Here is a 20410-nt window from a genome sequence, read left to right as displayed (position 1 = left end):
AGAAACTAATTGGAAATTGAAAAAGCAGGAAAGTTTGTTTCCCTCTTTCATGATATGAATAAAACTGGGTGTGAGAGGATTAGATCTATTAATTCTGAAATCCTGAAGGACGTGGTGAGCAGAAACAACCAGTTTCAATTCACTGACTACAGATAATACTTACTTTGTTTAATAAATGAGTTAGTTTTAAATACAAAACATGTTTTGATCAACTTTTTTTCCTTATTTATCTAGCACATGTAAGGTAGTTTTCTTTCGCTAATAATAAATTTTAAAATGCTGTTTTTGCACATTTTTAAATTAAATTAAATTTTTTATCCAAATTCCACTTCACACAAATTACAACTAAAACATTTATTGTCTAGTAAATAAGAAATGCATCATTCCCTACTTTTTAACATAACAATGAAAAATTAAGAATTTGAATAAACGTACGCGAAACTAAGTAAGTGTTTAAATGTATGTGTATAGGTATAATGTATCCTCCTTGTCAGCAAAAAGTATTACCAAATTTACTAGAAAGGCTATATTTAGTTGCAAATCAACATTTTTTAATGTTTACCAAACAACAAGAATCAATCTTTCTTTATAAAAAGAACGTAGTACAAATGCAAAACAAGATTAAAAATCTGACTATTTAATTCAAGGTTTCCTGCTACATTATTTAAATCAATCTACACTGGACACATATATTACTCTACTCCAACGGGAAGTACTCCTCTACTGCCCCCTGCTCCAGGAAGTTTGAGGGTATCCCCCAGTGGCAGCCAGCCCACTCACACTGGCTGATTAACAGCAGCAGCAGCAGACACAGGAGCTTCTCTGTAACACAACACCAGTGGTGTCAGTTTTGCTGTCTCTCTGCTGGCTTGGAATGACATTGCTGCATTGCTTTTATCTTAAGTGCTCAAATTGGATGGTCATCTTTTCAACCATAGGGGCTAGAAACTTATTTTTTCTTTTAAATTCAAGATTAGACCATTCTGAAGTCAATGACACGCATCCCGAGAAGATTCAGACTCATCATGGATATTTGAGTAAGTGGATTTTTCACGCCCTGGTTATAAGAAGTAAAGGGAAATAATTCTTCACGTGTTTGATTTTGAAATTTCAAAATAGCTTATATTCAAATATCTATTTTTGAAGTTTGGCATTTTTGGTGGTTATGGTAATTTAGAAGAAAACCTAACGGGGGGAGGGGGAGGAGCTATATTTCAAAGAGGTACATTTTAAGATGTTTCATCTCCAAGAGTTAAAGATTTTATTGAAAAAAATTAGAAAGAAAATTCAATTATTCTCAACGATTTGTGTGTCAAATTTGGATCCTAAATTCAAAGAAAAAAACCAATGGGAGTTTACTCCTGCTTTAAGTGTAAATTACAACACAACCTTAAGTATGGAGTCACTACAGATACCTCCATTACATATCAGCCAAACTGTACGAGTTGCTTTATTAATAAAAAGCAGAGAAGGCCCTTACCCTAACGATCTAAATAAATTCCAAGCTACTGAAACACTTCTGAATTTCTATGTTGAAAAAAAGTAAGCATCGTCCTTTTCTCACGTGGTTGTTTTGTTACTGGACAGCCAAAATAACTTAGGTTTAACTGATGAATAGGCCACACTGAGTACAAGACAATAGCTGAACATCTGTTAAGTGCAGAAGTTCCCAAGATGAGATCCACAGAGAGCTGGCGGATTACGTGATGCTGGCTCTCTCTCTCATTTCCAGCTGCTAAACGGCATTAAAAGCAACTAAAAAATACATTAGATACTTTCACAATATTACTTTTCCATGTAAGCAACTGCTATCATTGCCCCAAAGATGTTATATAATCACGAGAGCAACGGGAGTTGGTCTGCACAACTGTGAATAGAATAGGTGGTGATCCAAGAGAATCTGTATTAAAATATGGTCCTTACTACAAAGTAGTTTGAGAAACTGTGTGTTGAATTTCTCACTAATTCCTCATTATCATCTATCACTATTATAACATGTCAAACAGCAGACTGTTTTACAAATGTATGCTAGCAGATCAGAATGTCCACAGGACACAAAAACTGGTATGTTACTTTTTGATTGTTACTGAGAATGTGGAAGAAACTGTTAAGTGAGAGCAGAGCTCAAACACAGCCAAGAACACACAAGAGCTTTCTAGCAATTGATAACATTTCTTATGTGTGGAATGAGATTATTATGCTCTTGAGTATTTTACAACTGCTGTCATACTGATTAAAATGTGGGTAATCTATAGTGTACATTCTTCCATGTTGAATGAAAAACATTACAAGATGGCATGCATATTTTACCTTTTATTTCTTTGTATACGATTATATTGCAAAACACACTGGAAAACTATCAAACCTTGTTCAAATTATTATAGGCGGCGCTGGCAGCACAACCCATTATTAAGGTTGCCCAGCACTTCCCACTATAAAACTCTGTTTTCAGTTGCTTATAACTTTACCAAATGGTAACCCTTTAAGCTAAAATATTTTGTTGTGGGTATTTGCCTCAGGCTGAATTTTTTTGGAAAACTTCAGCCAAAACTTCTTTGCCTTTTCAGAGAAAGACTAGGGGGCTGGACTAGATGACCTCCCGGGGTCCTTCCAACCCTGATATTCTATGATATGTTGTTTTGCTCATGTTAAACAATTCTTGAGACACTTCCTTTGAGAAGTTCTACCAGCTCCATACTTTGGAGCAGCAACTTGAAATTTGCCAAGGGGTGACTTCTCTGTCCGGAATGTACCTTTTGCAATCCCCATGAAAAGCCACCCAAAGGTGGATAAGTTATTATCTTTGAAAAATCCCAGTTTTCACATGGTCGGTCAAGACTTCCCAGAGCTTCGTAGCTCAATTCCTTGAAGATTCCATCTGCCCTGGGTATACCCCAGCCTGGGCCTAAGCAGGACTTTCCCTGCAACTCCAGCTTTGAACTGCCAGGGGCCGAGTCAAAGCCAGGCATCAGAACTCAAGAGCAGGGAGCCTGTGTCTCCTGTGCTCTCAATGACTCCCTTGTTGGGCCCAGGCAGCAGGGAAGAGGAAGCTGCCTGATTCAACTGTAGATAGGACCAGAGCCAGACCCTGGGGAGTAAACTGGGCCTAGGAGCTGGAGGGAGAGGACGGGAGGAATGGGGAGACAGGGACTAGAGGTTGGCCCGGGGGAAAAGAAGGAAACTGGGAACAGCTAGGCAAAGAGAGCTAGGGTGGGAGAGGGAACGAGGTATGGGAAAGGGGAGATAGACATAATGAGAGGCCAGGAGTATGGGAAGAACTGGGAGAAGGAACTCGGGGGGGGGGGGGGGGGGAGAGAGAACAAGACACTAAGGCCAGGTCTACACTAACCCCCTAATTCGAACTAAGGTACGCAACTTCAGCTATGTGAATAACGTAGCTGAAGTTCGAAGTACCTTAGTTCGAACTTACCTCGGTCCACACGCAGCAGGCAGGCTCCCCCGTCGACTCCGCGGTACTCCTCTCGTCTAGCTGGAGTACCGCAGTCGACGGCGAGCACTTCCGGGTTCGACTTATCGCGTCCAGACAAGACGCGATAAGTCGAACTCAGAAGTTCGATCGCTCGCCGCCGAACTACCGGGTAAGTTTAGACCTACCCTAAGATTAGATAAGGGAGACTGGGAGCCAGTGGGGTTGGGGGCACCAGAGGAGAAGGAGAGGCACTGATAGGCAGAGGAACTACAAAATGCCAGGGGGTAGTGGAGACTGGGCTCAGGGAGGGAAGGGGAGACTGGGGCTGTGATGGGGAGTCCAGACTAAGGGGCTAGGATTGGCTAGGCAAAGAGACTGCAACGGGGAGGCAAAGCCTGAGGAGTGAGACTGACTAGGTGAGCAGAATGGAACTGGGGGGAGGGGGGAAGGGAAGAGGGAGAGGAAACAGGAACGGAATGGGGGGAGGCACAGAAAAAGTCAACTGGGGGGAATGGCAGAAGAGTCTGTACCCAATAGAGCACACTTCTCTCCACAGCTGTAATGGAACTAAAAATTCCCGATTCTCACCATTCTTCTGCTGTCAGCAAATATCCATGAAACTCAATGGCAAAGTGTCTCGTGCTGGTCTACACATAGAAGATGACAAGTTACTATTGCTATCCGCTCAAGTGGCAGAGGGCCATGAGTGGATCTAAAGATTCCAGTCATGTGAGTGTCAATATGATGGCACATGATGGAATTTGTTTTTTCAGGGTTAGTTTTATTTTTAACCTAGGAAATTACAGGTACAAAAACTGTTAAAAGAACATTACTAAGCTTGTAAAGTCAAGCACTCAAAAGTTAAGTGAGTAACCTGTGCAACCTTAAATCAGCCCCCTTGTGCATATGCATAATGATAGTCTTTAACGACATGATCACGTATTATTTTTTCTATAGGACCCCTGCCTCATTGAGTGCACAGGATGTACTTGCTCTGGGGATGAATCAGGACTGTGTAATGAAGACTGTTGTCTGTAGGACCCCTGCCTCTTTGTTGCATGAGTCGGAAGGGGTGTAGTGAATGAGGCGGAGGATTGCAGGGACAGAAAGGATGGTCTCATGGTTAAGGCAGTGGGTCACTGTTTGTGTGTTCTTCATTTTATGCACGCCTGACTTGAGACCTTGGGACCTGATTAGCAGAAGCATACACATCTGCAAATGAAGTCAATGGAAGCTGTGCTCTGAATGTATAAAATGCTATATAACACTAAGTACTCTGAAAAATCAGATCCTAGTGTCTCAAATTGGGGAAACTTTTAATCTTACTCTTCTGGCCCGTCATAGCACCCACTCACTTTACAGGGATATTGTGAAGATAATTAATATTTTTCGAGCACTTTGATATTATAGTTATGACCACCATAGAAAAGCCCTAGAGGAAATTAATCATGTTATCTTCAGAGCAGGGTTTGTGCAGATTAGAAAACCTAGGGCCACATACTGAACAACGAGGCAAAAAAAAGTGAACAGCTTCTCATAAAGTGAGCACTGTCCATTCTGAACACTGAATGAGGAACGAGTCCTTTGAAAAAAATAATATGAGCATGTAATTAAACACTGCATCATAATGCATATGCAAAAGGCGGCTGAATTAAGATTACATATGCATTTCCTGACTTTTTTTGTGCTAGTCTTTGCAATCTCAATAATGTTCTTTTAAACATTTTGTGCGTTTTGCATATAATAGTTTCTCGTGTGTTTTGCATAGAATTTTTCATGGATTACATAGGAAGGAAGTGTTTTAACTTACTCTGGAACTCTTTAACCAAATAGGACTATTATAGCTTTTAATAAAACAGGCTCTCCCCCCTCGGAAGCAGATTGATGTTAATCTTTGCCGAAAAACCTGAAGAATATTTTTCACAAAGAAACAATACAACACATATCTAACTTTTCTACAACGTCCTGACAATCACTCATATTGAACAGCACTGAATTCAGCAACACTGGGGCCACAAAACACTAGGACAACCTCCTCTTTTACTGCCCTTTTAAACAAAACTTGCCATTTAATCTAGTCCTCACCTCACAGAAATGTCTGAATTCAGGAGAAATGTGTGATTTCAAAGGACACCGTCAACTTGAAAGCTAGTGTAGGGGTTCCCAAGCGTTTTCACGGATGGGCATCTTAAAGAGTTTGTCTTGGGGATCAACAGCTTTCCCATTCACAGCGTGGCATTCCTGTGGCTACTATGGCAATTGCTTTCTACTAGTGTTACTTTTACATGGGAAGTAGCGTATTTTTAATTTCTTTTCATGCAGTTAGCTGGAAAGATGGAAAGGCCGAACTGTGTGGTTACTATGCTCTATGGACTACTGTTTGTGCAACCTCTGATACAGGTCAAAAAAATGAGTTAAATGTAGATTAACACTACTACTGTCTTTGAATCCCCCTGTAGTTTACAATTTAAAAAAATGTTTTCTTCTCCTGTGTTGCCATCTGAAAGACACGTAAAAACAGAGAAAACTGTGTACAGTCAGCATCACTATTTCTAATGTACAGTCAGAAGCAAAGTAAACTGAAAAATATAAAATATTTTTTCCTCACATCTCTTATTTACAATATTAGGTACAGAATGGAGATTTTTAAGATGGTGAGGATTCCCTTCAGCCATTTTTTTCTAGCATTAAATCAAAGTGATCTTACACTCCGGTTCTTTCACCATTGTCAAAAGACCAAATGTTGCCTTGTTTTCAGCACACATAAGTGTGCAGTGAGTTATTTCACGAAAAAAGGAGACATCTCATCAACTTTCCTAAAAGAATTGTGCATTTTATGGCTATTCTGCCAAAGATGTCCCTTTTACCCCTGTACACATTATGTTACATATCTCTAGAGTCTAACTCTGGTTTTATAAATTAACCACTTTTAACTCCTGCCTTCTAGCTGATCCCAGTTTGCACACATTGTGGAAAGAAAAAAACCTGCAAGTCGTTGTCAATATACTGAAGATCCCACAGAAACCACATTTCAAATATACACACCACCCCAACATTAGTATTGCCCTTTTACCCACCAGCTCCTGAACTTGCATTTTCCAATGTTTCTTGAAATCACCTCAGAAATACAACAACATGCAATTCAGAAAAAGAACGTACCAGGAAATCACACACAATAATATGATGCAAACACAGGAACGAACAGACTCCTGCTCCCCAAACCCTGGAAGGCATCTCCCTATACTTTCATTTATCATCCTCCTACATGCATCCCGCTTGTGTGAAAGCCTCCCACTCAATTTTTAATTTGGGCTGAAGCAACATTAAAATGATACAACCAAAGCCAAATTCCTCCCACATTAGGACAGGTGTGGAGGTATTTCCCGACCTCCCTCGCTAATCTTAGGGGAACAACTCAGTGACTGATGGGAAATTGGGGGTGGGGGGGCTACATCTCCTCGGATAGCGATGATCACTACTCTCATGGAACCTGAGATTAGGAAGAGGGAGTACCAGGCATCCCCTCTTCTCCATCCCCACTACACAGGGCTGTGTGGGGTGACAAATCTCTAGGACTTGAGGCTGAGGACACCAGACCCCCCTCGAGTAGCGATGAAGACCCCAGAGCAGGGGTTACAGGCACTCTGGACACCTCTTTCCCGCTTTATTTGCAGAAGCGGGGATGGGGGCATCCCTGGGGTTTGGGACAGGGCGGGCAGGTCAAACACGGGGGGAGGGGGGCACAAGCCAGATGCCCCGGAGATTTGTGGACTGCCCAAAAAAATCCCCCCCCCCGAGGTAACGGGTGAACCAGGGGCGGAGGGTAAACACCCGCCTCCGGGCGCTGAGGACTCCTGGAAGAGCAGCGGGGGGCCCTGCCTCTCCCCCCCCCCGGCAGACCCATCCCCCAGCGGGCGGGGGGGGGTGTCTGTCACTCCCGCGCTCACACGCACCTTTCTGCGCCCCGGCGCCCCGCAGCAGCAGCAGCAGGAGCAGCGCGGCGGCCGCCGGCCGGGTCCCCGCGGGGAGCGGGCGCTCCGGGCTCAGCATGCCCCGCGGCGTCTCCAGCGCGGCCGCCCGCCGCCCCCGTGCATCCCGCGGGCCGCGCCGGCCGCTGCGCTCCCCTGCCCCGCGGCCGGCAACGGGACCAGCCAGCGGCGCCGCCCCCGGGCTCAGCCCCTCCTGCCGCCGCCGCCGAGCCCGCGCACCGCCCCCTGCCAGGGGCGCAACCGCTTCCGGGTCTGCGGCTCCGACCCCGCCGCCCCCTCCTCCCCGCCTCTGAGTCTGGGGCTGCGGTTGCGGCCTCCCAAATCCCCCCGTCTACACACACACACAGCGGGGGCGGGGAGGCGCCACAGAAAAGTAAACACCCCTCCCCCCCAACTTGGTGTTCATTTAAAAAAAAAAATCTAACCTAAACTGCAAAACACCCACACACCACATTCACCAGGAATTCCCCCAGATAGACCCACAACCTTCCACCGCGCAAACGTTAACAGAGACCAGAAAGATACTAACGTGTGTCCCCCCCGCCAACACACCCCAATGCAGGAATACATCATAGCTGGAAGGCAATGTAGGAAAGGAAACCCAGACAATATGCCAGCGAAAGAGACTTGGCTTCAGGCAATTTGTCACTGTGAATCCAATTAAAGTAGTTGCACGCCTATAGTTGCTGCTCCTGCTCTCCCTAGGTTGTCCTTGAGAAGCCCCAAAACATCTACTTTGGGTCACAAAACCTCAAATCACCATCTGATCAGATCTCCACCAGACCTAGGCTGGGTCTACACTACCCGCCTGAATCGGCAGGTAGAAATCAACCTCTCGGGGATCGACAATCGATCCCCGAATCGACGCTCTTACTCCACCAGCGGAGGTGGGAGTAAGCGCCATCGACGGGAAGCCACAGAGGTCGATTTTGCCGCTGTCCTCACAGCAGGGTAAGTCGGCTGCGATACGTCGAATTCAGCTACGCTATTCACATAGCTGAATTTGCGTATCTTAAATCGACCCCCCCCCCCCCGTAGTGTAGATGTAGCCCTAGACAGGCAAAGGTGCACACAGTACTGCTCCAAGAGCTCATAATACATGCCCTAAATTAAAAAATGTGCATGACTCAGGGTAGCCTAACCTGATTCAAAGGCCTCTGAGGCCAAACACTTCTATGGAATAAAATATCCCAAAGTCCCCTCCATCCACACTCATATATATTCCCCTTACACATTCCCTTTAAACTTCCTATATTTTGACAAAGAATATTTCCAACTTTTTCCCCAGAAAAATATGAATGTGCGGCCACATAAACATCTGCATGAGAAGAGAACTGGACTCAGCATTCATTGCCAATCCCAAGTGTTCAAAAATCATAAGTCACGATTCAAAAATCGTGATTGGCTTAGAAATCATGATGTATTAAATTGTCCATTCTTTTTATTTGCCTTCTGTTTTTTGAGCCTTTAGGGTTCATGTTTATAAGCTTTGTTCTGCAACCAGGAGGGCTACAAACTTACTTTTAAAAAAAATGGAAGCTGAGAGTTTCACCTAATCATGTGACTCCAGGGGTTGGGGCTTTAGGAAAAACACAAAAGATCATGGGAAATGTAATAGTTGACAACACATTGGACTTCATTCCCAAAAATGGAGAAAAAACATATTTGGAGAAAATGCCTCCTGCAAAGTACTCCATAGGATTAAAAAAATATCATGATTGATAAGAAACTGCTCAACATGTGCACTTTGATTTGCATCTCCCTCAATGGAAGAAAAAATAAATTTGATGTTTTTGACACCACTGTTTTTGTTTTGCCTATAGGAGCACCTCTGCATCCAAGAAATTCATCCAGTTAGAGAGTGTCAGGGAGTGAACCAACCTCTACTGGTAATGCTCAGCTTTCAAAAAGGAGTGTATCACACCTGTCAGTGCAGCATTTTTTCCAAGATATAACTGCTTACATGTTCCATTACACATAGTCTTACTAGGTCTGATTAATATAGCCTAGACAAACCTACCATAAGGTGGGTGCACAACTGGTTGGAAAAGCATACTCAAAAAGTAGTTATCAATGGATCATAATCAAGCTATCAAGTAGGGTCCCGGAGGATCAGTCCTGGGTCAGTTCTGTTCAATATCGTCATAAATGATTTGGATAATGGCACAGAGTGTACACTGATAAAGTTTGCAGATGATAGGAAGCTGGGAGGGGTTGCAAGCACTTTGGAGGACAGGATTAGAATTCAAAATTATCTTGACAAACTAGAGAAATAGTCTGAAATAAATAGGATGAAATTCAATAAGGAAAAATGCAAAGTACTATGCTTAGGAAGGAATAACCGTTGCACAAATACAAAATGGGAAATGACTGCCTAGGAAGAAGTATTGCAGAAAAGGATCTGGGGGTTATTGATGATCACAAACTAAATATGAGTCAACAATGTAATATGATCATTCTGGGATGCATTAACAGGAGTGTTGTAAGCAAAACACAAGAAGTAATTCTTCCACTCTATTCAGCACTAAGGCCTCAACTGGAGTACTGTGGCCAGTTCTGGGCAGCACACTTTGGGAAAGATGTGTACAAATTGGAGAAAGTCCAGAAGAGAGCAACAAAAATGATTAAAGGTTTAGAAAACACAACCTATGAGGAAAGATTGAAAAAACTGGGTTTGTTTAGTCTGGAGAAGAGAAGATGGGGTGGGGGAGACATGAGAACAGTCTTCAAGCATGTAAAATGCCCGTTACAGTATAAAGAGGAGAGTGATAAATTGTTCTCCTTAACCACTGCGGACAGGACAAGAAGTAATGAGCTTAAATTGCATCAAGGGAGATTTAAGTTAGATATTATGAAAAATGTCCTGCCAGGGTAGTTAAGCACGGGAACAAATTTCCCAGGGAGGTTGTGGAATCCCCATCACTAGAGGTTTTTAAAAACAGGTTAGACAATTACCTGTTAAGGATGGTCTAGATAATACTTGATCCTGACTCAGTGCAGGGGACTAGACAAGATGACCTACTAGGTCCCTTCCAGTCCTATATTTCTATGATTCTGGAAAATAGGGTTACCAAATTTTGTGCCTCCAAATGGAGGACACTCCACGGGGCCCCGCCCCAACCCCGCCCACACCCCGCCCCAACTCCGCCCCCTCCCCAAAGTCTCCGCCCCCTCCCCTGCTTCCCGCGAACATTTGATTCGCGGGAAGCCTGAAGCAGGTAAGGGGGAGTGTGGGGGGAGGAGGCGCGGCCCAGGCTGGCCCCCCGGCGGCTCCAGCCTGGGTCGGCTCGGGCCCTGGGGTGCCGGCCCCGGCCCCCGGCCGACCACCCCCGGCCCGCCCAGCACTGCCGGCCCCCGGTGGCCCGGCGCACCCCCCGGCGGCCCGGCCCCGCGACCCCGGCCCGGCGACCCCGGCCCGGCCCCCCGGCCCCGCGTGCCCGGCCCCCCGGCCCCGCAACCCCGGACCGGCTCCCGGCCCCGCGGGCCCGCGGCCCGGCGCACCCCCCGGCTCCCCGGCCCCGCGGGACCGGACCGGCTCCCGGACCCCGGACCGGCACCGCGCCGCCGGCTCCCCGCCCGGCCCGGCACTGCAACCCCAGCCCGGCACTACGCCCCTGGACCCCGGCCCGGCACCGCGCGCCCGGCCCGGCTCCCGGCCCGGCACCATGCCCCCGGCCCCGCGACCCCGGCCCCGCACCGGCCCCGGCCAAAGAGGCCCCGGCCGAGCCCTGCCTCCCTCCCTCCCTCCCTCCCGATTTTCCCGGACATGTCCGGCTTTTGGGGATTTCCCCCCGGACGGGGATTTGAGCCCCCAAAAGCCGGACATGTCCGGGAAAATCCGGACGTATGGTAACCCTATGGAAAATCGTTTGGGTTACTTTCAGACCAGCAATGGGTAAGAGCAAGATTGATTATTCATTTACAGACTTGGACATCAGTGAAATAAAGGTCTTAAATAGTCAGGCCTCAGTCTTATATCGCAAACCATAGATAACTGTGTCCTATAGCTAAACAAATGTTATCAGAAAAAACATACACATCACCTCTATAAACTTTCACTCAGTACCCCAATTTGGATCTCGCAGTACATAAAATGGGAAAGACCCTCAATCCAGACTATTACAGAGGCATCTGTATTAGCAGCTACATCAGTAAACCTGTCTCATCATCATTAATACAATAACATCTAACCAACAACAACATCACAGATGAATAATATAACAGATGGAAACCTAATCAGATTCCTCCCCAACAAATGAAATAATGGTCACATCTTCATACCACTTCACTTTTTCTTGATTAGTGAGGAAAAAGAAGAAGAAAAAGATTCGACTGCTTCATATAATTTACGATTTAATACTTTTAATACTGTAGCACCTAGTGGACACAACTGAGATTAGGGACCTGTGACACAAATAAATAAGAGACAGTTCCTGCCCTAAACAGTTTGCAGACAGAGGATGGAGGAAAGCAAGCTTTGGACTCAATGTGGTACTGTGTGTATACTTTAAACTCTGACAAATGAAACTGAGACAAAACACATGACAGAGCAGATCCAGGTGCCAATCACCTGGGTATCAGCCTAAGGTAAACTACAAACTTTTGTGGCCCTGAAGCAAAGGTGTGGAGAGTGTCCAGAGTAGACTAGCCTTTACAAACGTGTTAAGTGCCTTGTATTAATTAGAAATATCTAGTGTAGATGTGTCCTATGTTGCCTCCAAGTTTCAGTTCCAAGTTCACATGTTGTGCATGGCTTGGAAAACTGCATTTGTCTCCCCCCAGAACAGCTTGCTGAGTCATCAATCTTATGCTAACCCTGGCTGTAAATGCTATATAGAAGCAACTTGGCACATAATAGTTATTCCGGAGCTGGCTATGATCTATCTGTGGGGGGTAACATCCAGGATTGGGTGTAGCGTGCCAGAGCTTCTGGAGGCAGGCATGAGGATGCTTCAGGAAAGCTGTTCAGAAGCACTGTCCTAGACTGACTTCTGTACTTGTGCTTTCTGTTTCATTCTCTTTCCTTCCTATCAGGGCCTGGGGAGAGAGAGAAAACAAGAATCATCCTCAAATTCCTCAGCTCAGAACCTTTCCCTCCTCAGAACCCTGTTAGCCAAGATTTCTGCCACTCTCTCCTCCCATCCATCAACCTCCTGAAACCGGGAATGGGGCTTCTGGAGCCCAAGATTCTAAAGAGTGGCCGTTCTACTGCCATGGAACCTTCTGATTCCAATGTTTCCTCTCTTCTTCTGTTAAAGGGTCATTGCAGGTCCTGGCCCTAGTGTCCTGGCCAAATTCCAACTCATATGGTTCCATTCTTACTCCCTAAATTTTAATTTGAAAAGTATTCTTATGCATTTCCTGTCAAACTGTTATAGTTACTGCATTCCAGGCAAAGGGTGGCTACTGGCTATGTTACATTGGTAGATGAAGCGATTCCATAGATGCTTTATAGGGTGAGCAGACAGCAAATGTGAAAAATTGGGACAGGGGTGGGGGGACAATAGGAGCCTATATAAGAAAAAGACCCAAAAATCAGGATTGTCCCTATAAAATTGAGACATCTGGTCACCCTAATGCTTTATCTCACCTATCTCACAGAGTTGTTTTGAGAATTAGCTAGCTAATGTTTGTTAAGTGTTTGCTACAGCAGACTGCATCACATTCACTGGGACACAGTTCCCTTTAGGTGAGTTGCAGGAGTTCATATCATTGCATTACATTTGTCCATGCAACCTGTGGTTTTCCTTAACTCTCGCTTTTATTATTTGGACAGTATTATAAATCTGAGGTCTTGGCTTGTTTTTTGGAGGTATATGGCAAGAGACCAAAACAGCTTCAGATTTGGTTTACAAAAACAAGTTTTATCTGAGCCATAAACTGCCCAATGCAAAGCCAACATGAGATTATCTCTGGAAACATGGCTGCATAAAGTCTGTTACACACCAGTGAAAGAAGAAGCTACAGGGTCTCTTCTTCCATTAATGTATGAGAGATTTTATATACTACATAAGTCCAATTAGTAAGGCTGTGTTACCTGCATACATTTGGTCTAGTTATTATGTAGTCCTGCCTTGAGTGCAGGCAGGGCCGGCTCCAGGCACCAGCCTACCAAGCATGTGCTTGGGACGGCACCTGGAGGGGGCGGCGCTCACCCAGGGAGAGCGGAGCCGCAGCGGGCTCGCCACCCTCCCGCAGTGCTCTGGCTGGCTGGGGAGAGCAGGGCCGCGGCCAGGCTTGGCACCCTCCCCTGCCGCGCTTCCCGCCGGGGGACGGGGGGAGGTTTTTTTGCCTGGGGCAGCAAAAAAGCCAGAGCTGGCCCTGAGTGCAGGGAACTGGACTAGATGACCTCTCGAGGTCCCTTCCAATCCAACACTTCTATGAGTCTATGTAACTGTATCCAGGTCTATTTGGAGGTTTTGTGAGGCTCTTTCATAGACAAACCTGCAGAGATTAGTTTGGCTCTCTCCCCACCCTCTAGGACACCATGGCCATGTCTGTGACACCACATTTGCACCAAATCTTGCAAGAATTCAACATGGACTCAAGCTAAGTACAAAAAACTGGTGGTGCACATTCTGGAGCTATTTGGCTTCACAAATAACTGGAGAATGGTGGTAAAGGGTCTTTTTCTGTGTGCAGAAAACTAAATTTGAGATTAAGTATTTGTTGTCGTAGTATTTTGATTATATTTAGGGCTGTCAATTAATCACAGTTAACTCACGCAATTAACTAAAAAAAATTAATTGCAATTAAAAAAAATAATCATGATTAATTGCACTGTTAAACAATAGAATACCAATTGAAATTTATTAAATATTTTTGGATATTTTTCTACATTTTCAAATATATTGATTTCTGTTACAAAACAGAATACAAATGTACAGTGCTCACTTTATATTATTTTTATTACAAATATTTGCACTGTAAAAATGATCAACAAAATAAATAGTATTTTTCAGTTCACCTTATACAAGTACTGTAGTGCAATCTCTTTATTGTGAAAGTGTAATTTACAAATGTAGATTATTTTTTGTTACATAACTGCACTCCAAAACAAAACAATGTAAAACTTTAGAGCCTACAAGTCCACTCAATCCTATTTCTTGTTCAGCCAATTGCTAAGACAAACAAATTTGTTTTCATTTACAGGAGATATTGCTGACTGCTTCTTATTTACAATGTCACCTGAAAGTCAGAACAGGTGTTTGCAAGGCACTTTTGTAGCCGGCATTGCAAGGTATTTACGTGCCAGATATGCTAAACATTCATATGTCCCTTCATGCTTCGGCCCCCATTCCAGAGGACATGCTTCCATGTTGATGATGCTCATTAAAAAAATAAAACGTGTTAATTAAATTTGTTACTGAACTCCTCAGGGGAGAATTGTATGTCTCCTGTTCTGTTTTACCATATTCTGCCATTTATTTCATGTTATAGCAGTCTCTGATGATGACCCAGCACACTTTCATTTTAAGAACACTTTCACAGCAGATTTGATAAAACGCAAAGAAGATACCAATGTGAGATTTCTAAGTATAGATACAGTACTCGACCCAAGGTTTAAGAATCTGAAGTGCCTTCCAAAATCTGAGAGGGATGAGGTGTGGAGAATGCTTTCAGATGTCTTAAAAGAGCAACACTCTGATGCGGAAACTACAGTACCCGAACCACCAAAAAAGAAAATCAACCTTCTGCTGGTGGCATCTAACTCAGATGATGAAAATGAAAATGTGTCAGTCCGCTCTGGTTTGGATTGTTATCGAGCAGCACTTGTCATCAGTATGGACGCATGTCTTCTGAAATGGTGGTTGAAGCATGAAGGGACATGAATCTTTAGCACATCTGGCACATAAATATCTTGTGATGCTGGCTACAACAGTGCCATGAGAATGCCTGTTCTCACTTTCAGCTGACATTGTAAACAAGACGTGGGCAACATTATCTCCTGTAAATTGTAACCAAACTTGTTTGTCTGAGTGATTGACTGAAGTAGGACTGACTGGACTTGTAGGTTCTACATTGTTTTATTTTTGAATGCAGTTGTTTTTTGTACATAATTCTACATTTGTAAGTTCAACTTTCATTATAAAGAGATTGCACTACAGTAATTGTATTAGGTGAATTGAAATATACTATTTCTTTTGTTTTTTACAGTGCAAATATTTGTAATAAAAATAAATATAAAGTGAGCACTGCACACTTTGTATTCTATGTTGTAATTGAAATTAATATATTTGAAAATGTAGAAAACATCAAAAATATTTAAATAAATGGCATTCTATTATTGTTTAACAGTGCAATTAATCGCAATTAATTTTTTAAATCGCTTCACAGCCCTAATTATATTCCTTATTGCAAAGGAAACAGAACAGCAGATGAAATAATGCACGTAAAAGCAGGGACAAAGGAAAGATGTCCTCCCTAAGTCTGTTTTATATAAATTTGTGGGATGCAGTGATTACCAAGAAGTTCTGCAACATATGATGAAACATGAATCAGAAGTCATCTGTGTACGCATTCCTTTGAGCTTCATTCACCGGACATAGAAATTCTGCTCACCCTAGGGCACATAAAGCAGTTACATAATTGTAATAATATCCTTTCTGAATTACAGAGTATGTGTATTCCCCATCATTAGTGGTAACTATTGAATACTGAAAAATCACAAAGCACCAACTGGATATATCTATGATTTGATACTGCCACCCATCACCATAGTATCTGAGCATCTTCCACAATCAATATACAATCAATAGCAAAGTCCCTAATGGACTTTATGTAGTCACTAACACTTCTCCCTTTTTAGAGTTAAAATCTCTGCTTGGGGTATTTTTCAGGGTCATTAGGTTAGGGTTATTTTTTACATTACAGGTTTTTAATTACTTTATTTTAATTTTAGTGCATTCTTTTGGTAGACTGGTGTGTCACTTTCTAAAAGGAAGGGTTTTGCAACGTTTCCCAAAGATAGTTAAATTCTGGTTTCTCTTAATCTACCCTGGAAGTTTGTTCCATAGCCAGATCCCCTTGACTGAGAATGTTTTATTCACAGCTCTCATGTGCTTGTTCTGGGTTTTGTGTTCTGCACTGTCCCACAGGAGCATAAATATCTCGTGTGATTACCTTAATAAATGCTTACCTTTTATTTAAACAGAGCAAAATCATTCCAAGGAATTAGAGATAAATCCAAACAGTCTCCTGCTGGCTTCTAGAAGCCTCCTTCTTTAAGTAGATTTAAACACAAACCAGATTTAATTAGAATAACTGCAGAATACCATAAATTGTAACCTTTGAGTGTTGTTCTCAATAGGAACAGTGGTGCTCACATGGATCCCAGCTTAGTCTATATCTACACATCCTATAGCTAATTAGCCCTACAGTTAGATACCCATGGTGACAGATGCTTTCGAAAAAACAAAGACCAACAGACAGATACTAGATTAAGATATTATGCAAAACATATATAAATTATCAGTATTATGAGGCTAGTTCCCAATAAATATTAAGAAACAAACACAAAGAATGTAACCTTTTCAGAGGTTAAGAGAAAAACCAATTTTTACCATACATAGTATAAGGATGCTAGCCCATTAAAGAAAAAGAATCAGTGAGCTTTTCTCGGATGGTTCTTTTCCATCACTAGTAATTTCCAGAGGTAAATGGAATGATTACCTCTGTGTATGGTTCATTTTGTCTGTCTCTCTCTTTTCCCTGGAGAGGATTCTGACTCATAATGCTTCTTCCCCATCACTGACCCTTTAGTTTTCATGGTTCTTTTACTGTATTTCAGATGCACTTTTCAATGGCTAAATCACTAGATAATATACTATAGGGAACAGACCTTTATTGGCAGGGGATGCTCTAGATGAGTTAATAAGATTTTTCTATCTCTAACTTCTATGATTTACTTGGGTCTTTTACTTGCTTCTGCTTTTCTAGGTGAATGAGAATTTATTTAATGGGAATTCCTTCAGCTTCTGTGAAAGGAAAGAAGTAACAATTTTCAAATGGTTGGTTGCGTCTGACGAAGTGGGTATTCACCCATGAAAGCTTATGCTCCAATATGTCTGTTAGTCTATAAAGTGCCACAGGACTCTTCGTCGCTTTTTACAGATCCAGATTAACACGACTACTCCTCTGATAATTTTCAAATGGATAAATAATAATAATTAAAGTATTGATTTTTTCAATAACATTTAAGCTTCATATCCTTACAAACACCCTCACCTTCTCTTTCCCAAGACTGACATTTCATATTTTGGACCAGATGTGGTCTGTGGCAGTGTGGACGTGACTCCCCTTCAAAGGTAATGGGAGCTCTGCGTGCCCATTTGAGGGCACAATTTCTCCCTTTGGGTACTAACAGCATGCTTGGTAGGTTATTACAAGAATTGTTCCCAAATGCAATCACTCTGTTACGCCCCTAAAATGTTTTGCTCTATACTCAGGTTCACATAGTATCTCTTATACGCATTTAATAATTAGTCCATTCACTTTGTTCCTCTTTTTCCAAGATGCACTCCCATGCTTAGTTGGGCTTTCAGCCAAGAGAATTATGTTATCTACATAATAAGCATATCACGTGGTGTCCTAATGTTTAGATTACATCTGCTGCTTCAGTGCAATCAATTTGGGCTGATGGATTTAGAGCTCTTGACACCAAAACAAATGGCTCACTGTTGCACATGCAGTGTTGCTGTAGCCGTGTCGGTCCCAGGATATTAGAGAGACAAGGTGGGTGAGGTAATATCTTATATTGGACCAACTTCTGTTGGTGAGAGAGACAAGCTATAACCTCCCTCCGCTGCCTTCACACCAATTCATTTCCTCCCTATAAGTGGAGGGGTGCTAATGGATCACTTCATCTTGACTGGTCCCTTGAAATGTGTGTTAACTACTTATGCTAAACAATCTGTTCCACCTTGTATTTGGCTGTGACACTCTGAGTACCTTTCCCAGACCTTAAGAAGAGCTCTGTGTAAGCTCAAAAGCTTTTCAGTCTCACCAGCAGTCTAGCTGGTCCAATAAAAGATATTGCCTCACCGACCTTGTCTCACTATTGCATATTAACTTTACAGTAGAGCCTTTCAGAGACATCTTCTATAAGAATTTGATCCTGCAAGGTATTGAGAACTCTGTATATGAGCCAGCAAAGACTTAAGTAGTGTATGTGCTTAATTTTAAGCATGTGAGTAAACCATTGACTTCAATGGAATTGCTCATGTGTTTAACTGCAACAAACCATAGCATACTCTAAGCATTTAATATTATAGTTCAAAGTAGCTACTTTTAGAGCTAATTTTAAATGTTGGATTTAGTTTAATCAAAATGAATTTTAAGGAGTTACTCATTAAGAGTGAAATTCATTTCAGTGCAGTGCAGTTTCATGAACAAGCCTCATGTTATTCTTGCAAGGGGATGGAGAGACTGATGGAGTGAATAAACAGCTCTGGGAACTGTTATCCACAGAGAAGGCACACATATTGTGGCATTGCATTCTTCCCTACCACTCTAATGATGTGCCTTAATCCCGCTCTTGAAAGACCATTTAAAGATGAAAGAGTTGTTTAATATCCATGTCCTGTTCAATTAATAGTCTTTCTGCTGAGAATTACTGAGTGATAAATATACGGTGGTTTTTGTCAAGTTAAAACGTGTCCACTAAGGACTGAATTCAGACCACCAAATTTATTTGATACAAGCCATTGAAAAGCAATGTTACTATTAGAACGGGCCACAATTTTTGGAATGAAAAGTATTTTTCATCAAAAATGGCCCTTTGATTTTAAAACATTTTTTGTAAAAATAAATTGACCTTTAAAAACTATGGTTCATTTTATTACAATTATTAAAGAACCCTCTATAGAAATGGTTATCAATATTTTGTATTTACCAAAATCCCTAGTTTTAGTAGACAAAATATTTTGCTACAGGTTTCAAGAACACTTTCAATAAAATTGTAATTACATATTTCATGAAGAACTTTGAAAAAATGAAATATGGATCTACTATGAACCCTGTGAAATGGAAACATCTTAAAAAATAAATCAGCTAGCTCTAGACTCTACAAGTCTGGGCTAGACCTGAATAATTAGTGCCTGATTTTGCAAACACTTACTTCCAAGATTAGTAGTTATAGCTGTTCCAGCTGAAGTACTAAGTGTTTATGGTTCAAGATTGATGTCTGGTAGTAAGTGTTTGCAGGACCAGGGCTTAGAGCTGAAAGACTCTCATATCCCGTAACCAGTCTTATTTGATCTTTCCACTTTTTGTTATGATTTTCAGTAAGGGTTTCCTCCTAATTTTTTTCTTTGTTCTGTATTTTCTGCATATTGTGTTGATATTTTTTAAAAGAAAAGAAATCCCAAGTGCAAAGCTGGCTCTGATTACAAGCCTTTTGAAATGGAAAATGGGTATTGATTGTACATTACTCACATCAATAGGTACAATTAATCTCATCATCAGAAACTCATTTACCAGATCTCTAGGAGAACTTTTTCAAAGATGAATTTTTAATTAATTTTAGATAGAAGTTTCACAATTATATAACATGCATATTTATTTTAGTATCTGGAGATACTTGGTTCATAATATTTTGAATTTGCTGAATACAAAATGAGTGATTTTAAATTTAGTTCTGATTTAGTTTGGCAACATCTGTTAAATTTACTTTACCTTAGAATTATGATCAGAAAAAAACTTGTGGCATAAATCCCAAGAACAATTTCTTTTTATATTCAGAAAATATTTTCTAGTGCATTGCAAATGTGAAATGTAAAGAAAATGCTGGAAAATGACATAAAAATATGGTTTGTGTTTATGTAAGCAGTGTAACCTAACTTGGCGAAGGAAAACACTCAGAAGGATTTCAGACTGTCCTTCCACCCTTGAACCAGCTCATGTTTGTTGGATCGATGCCCAGCACTAGAGAGATGCTTCTATGTCAGTAAGTTACAGCAAAGTTCAAGTGGAAGTATATGTTGTTACTGTG

The 20410-nt window shown here is 42.2% G+C and overlaps 1 protein-coding gene across 3 annotated transcripts in view; it reads right to left on the bottom strand.

Annotated features, from left to right (window-relative positions):
* The window catches only part of DCBLD2 (discoidin, CUB and LCCL domain containing 2), a 64907-nt gene extending 57400 nt beyond the window's left edge, over positions 1-7507 (bottom strand). For all 3 annotated transcript variants that reach the window (XM_054044643.1, XM_054044652.1, XM_054044660.1), the window contains exon 1: positions 7384-7507. In XM_054044643.1, coding sequence (XP_053900618.1) covers positions 7384-7480 — 97 coding nt within the window. In that variant the 5' untranslated portion in view covers positions 7481-7507. The remainder of the gene's footprint in view (positions 1-7383) is intronic.
* Between the last annotated feature and the right edge of the window lie 12903 nt (positions 7508-20410).

The sequence above is a fragment of the Malaclemys terrapin genome, chromosome 1, assembly GCF_027887155.1.
Source record: "Malaclemys terrapin pileata isolate rMalTer1 chromosome 1, rMalTer1.hap1, whole genome shotgun sequence".
Lineage (NCBI taxonomy): Eukaryota > Metazoa > Chordata > Testudines > Emydidae > Malaclemys > Malaclemys terrapin.
The sequence above is the reverse complement of the archived record's forward strand: the minus strand, read 5'-3'. Positions and strand labels throughout refer to the sequence as shown.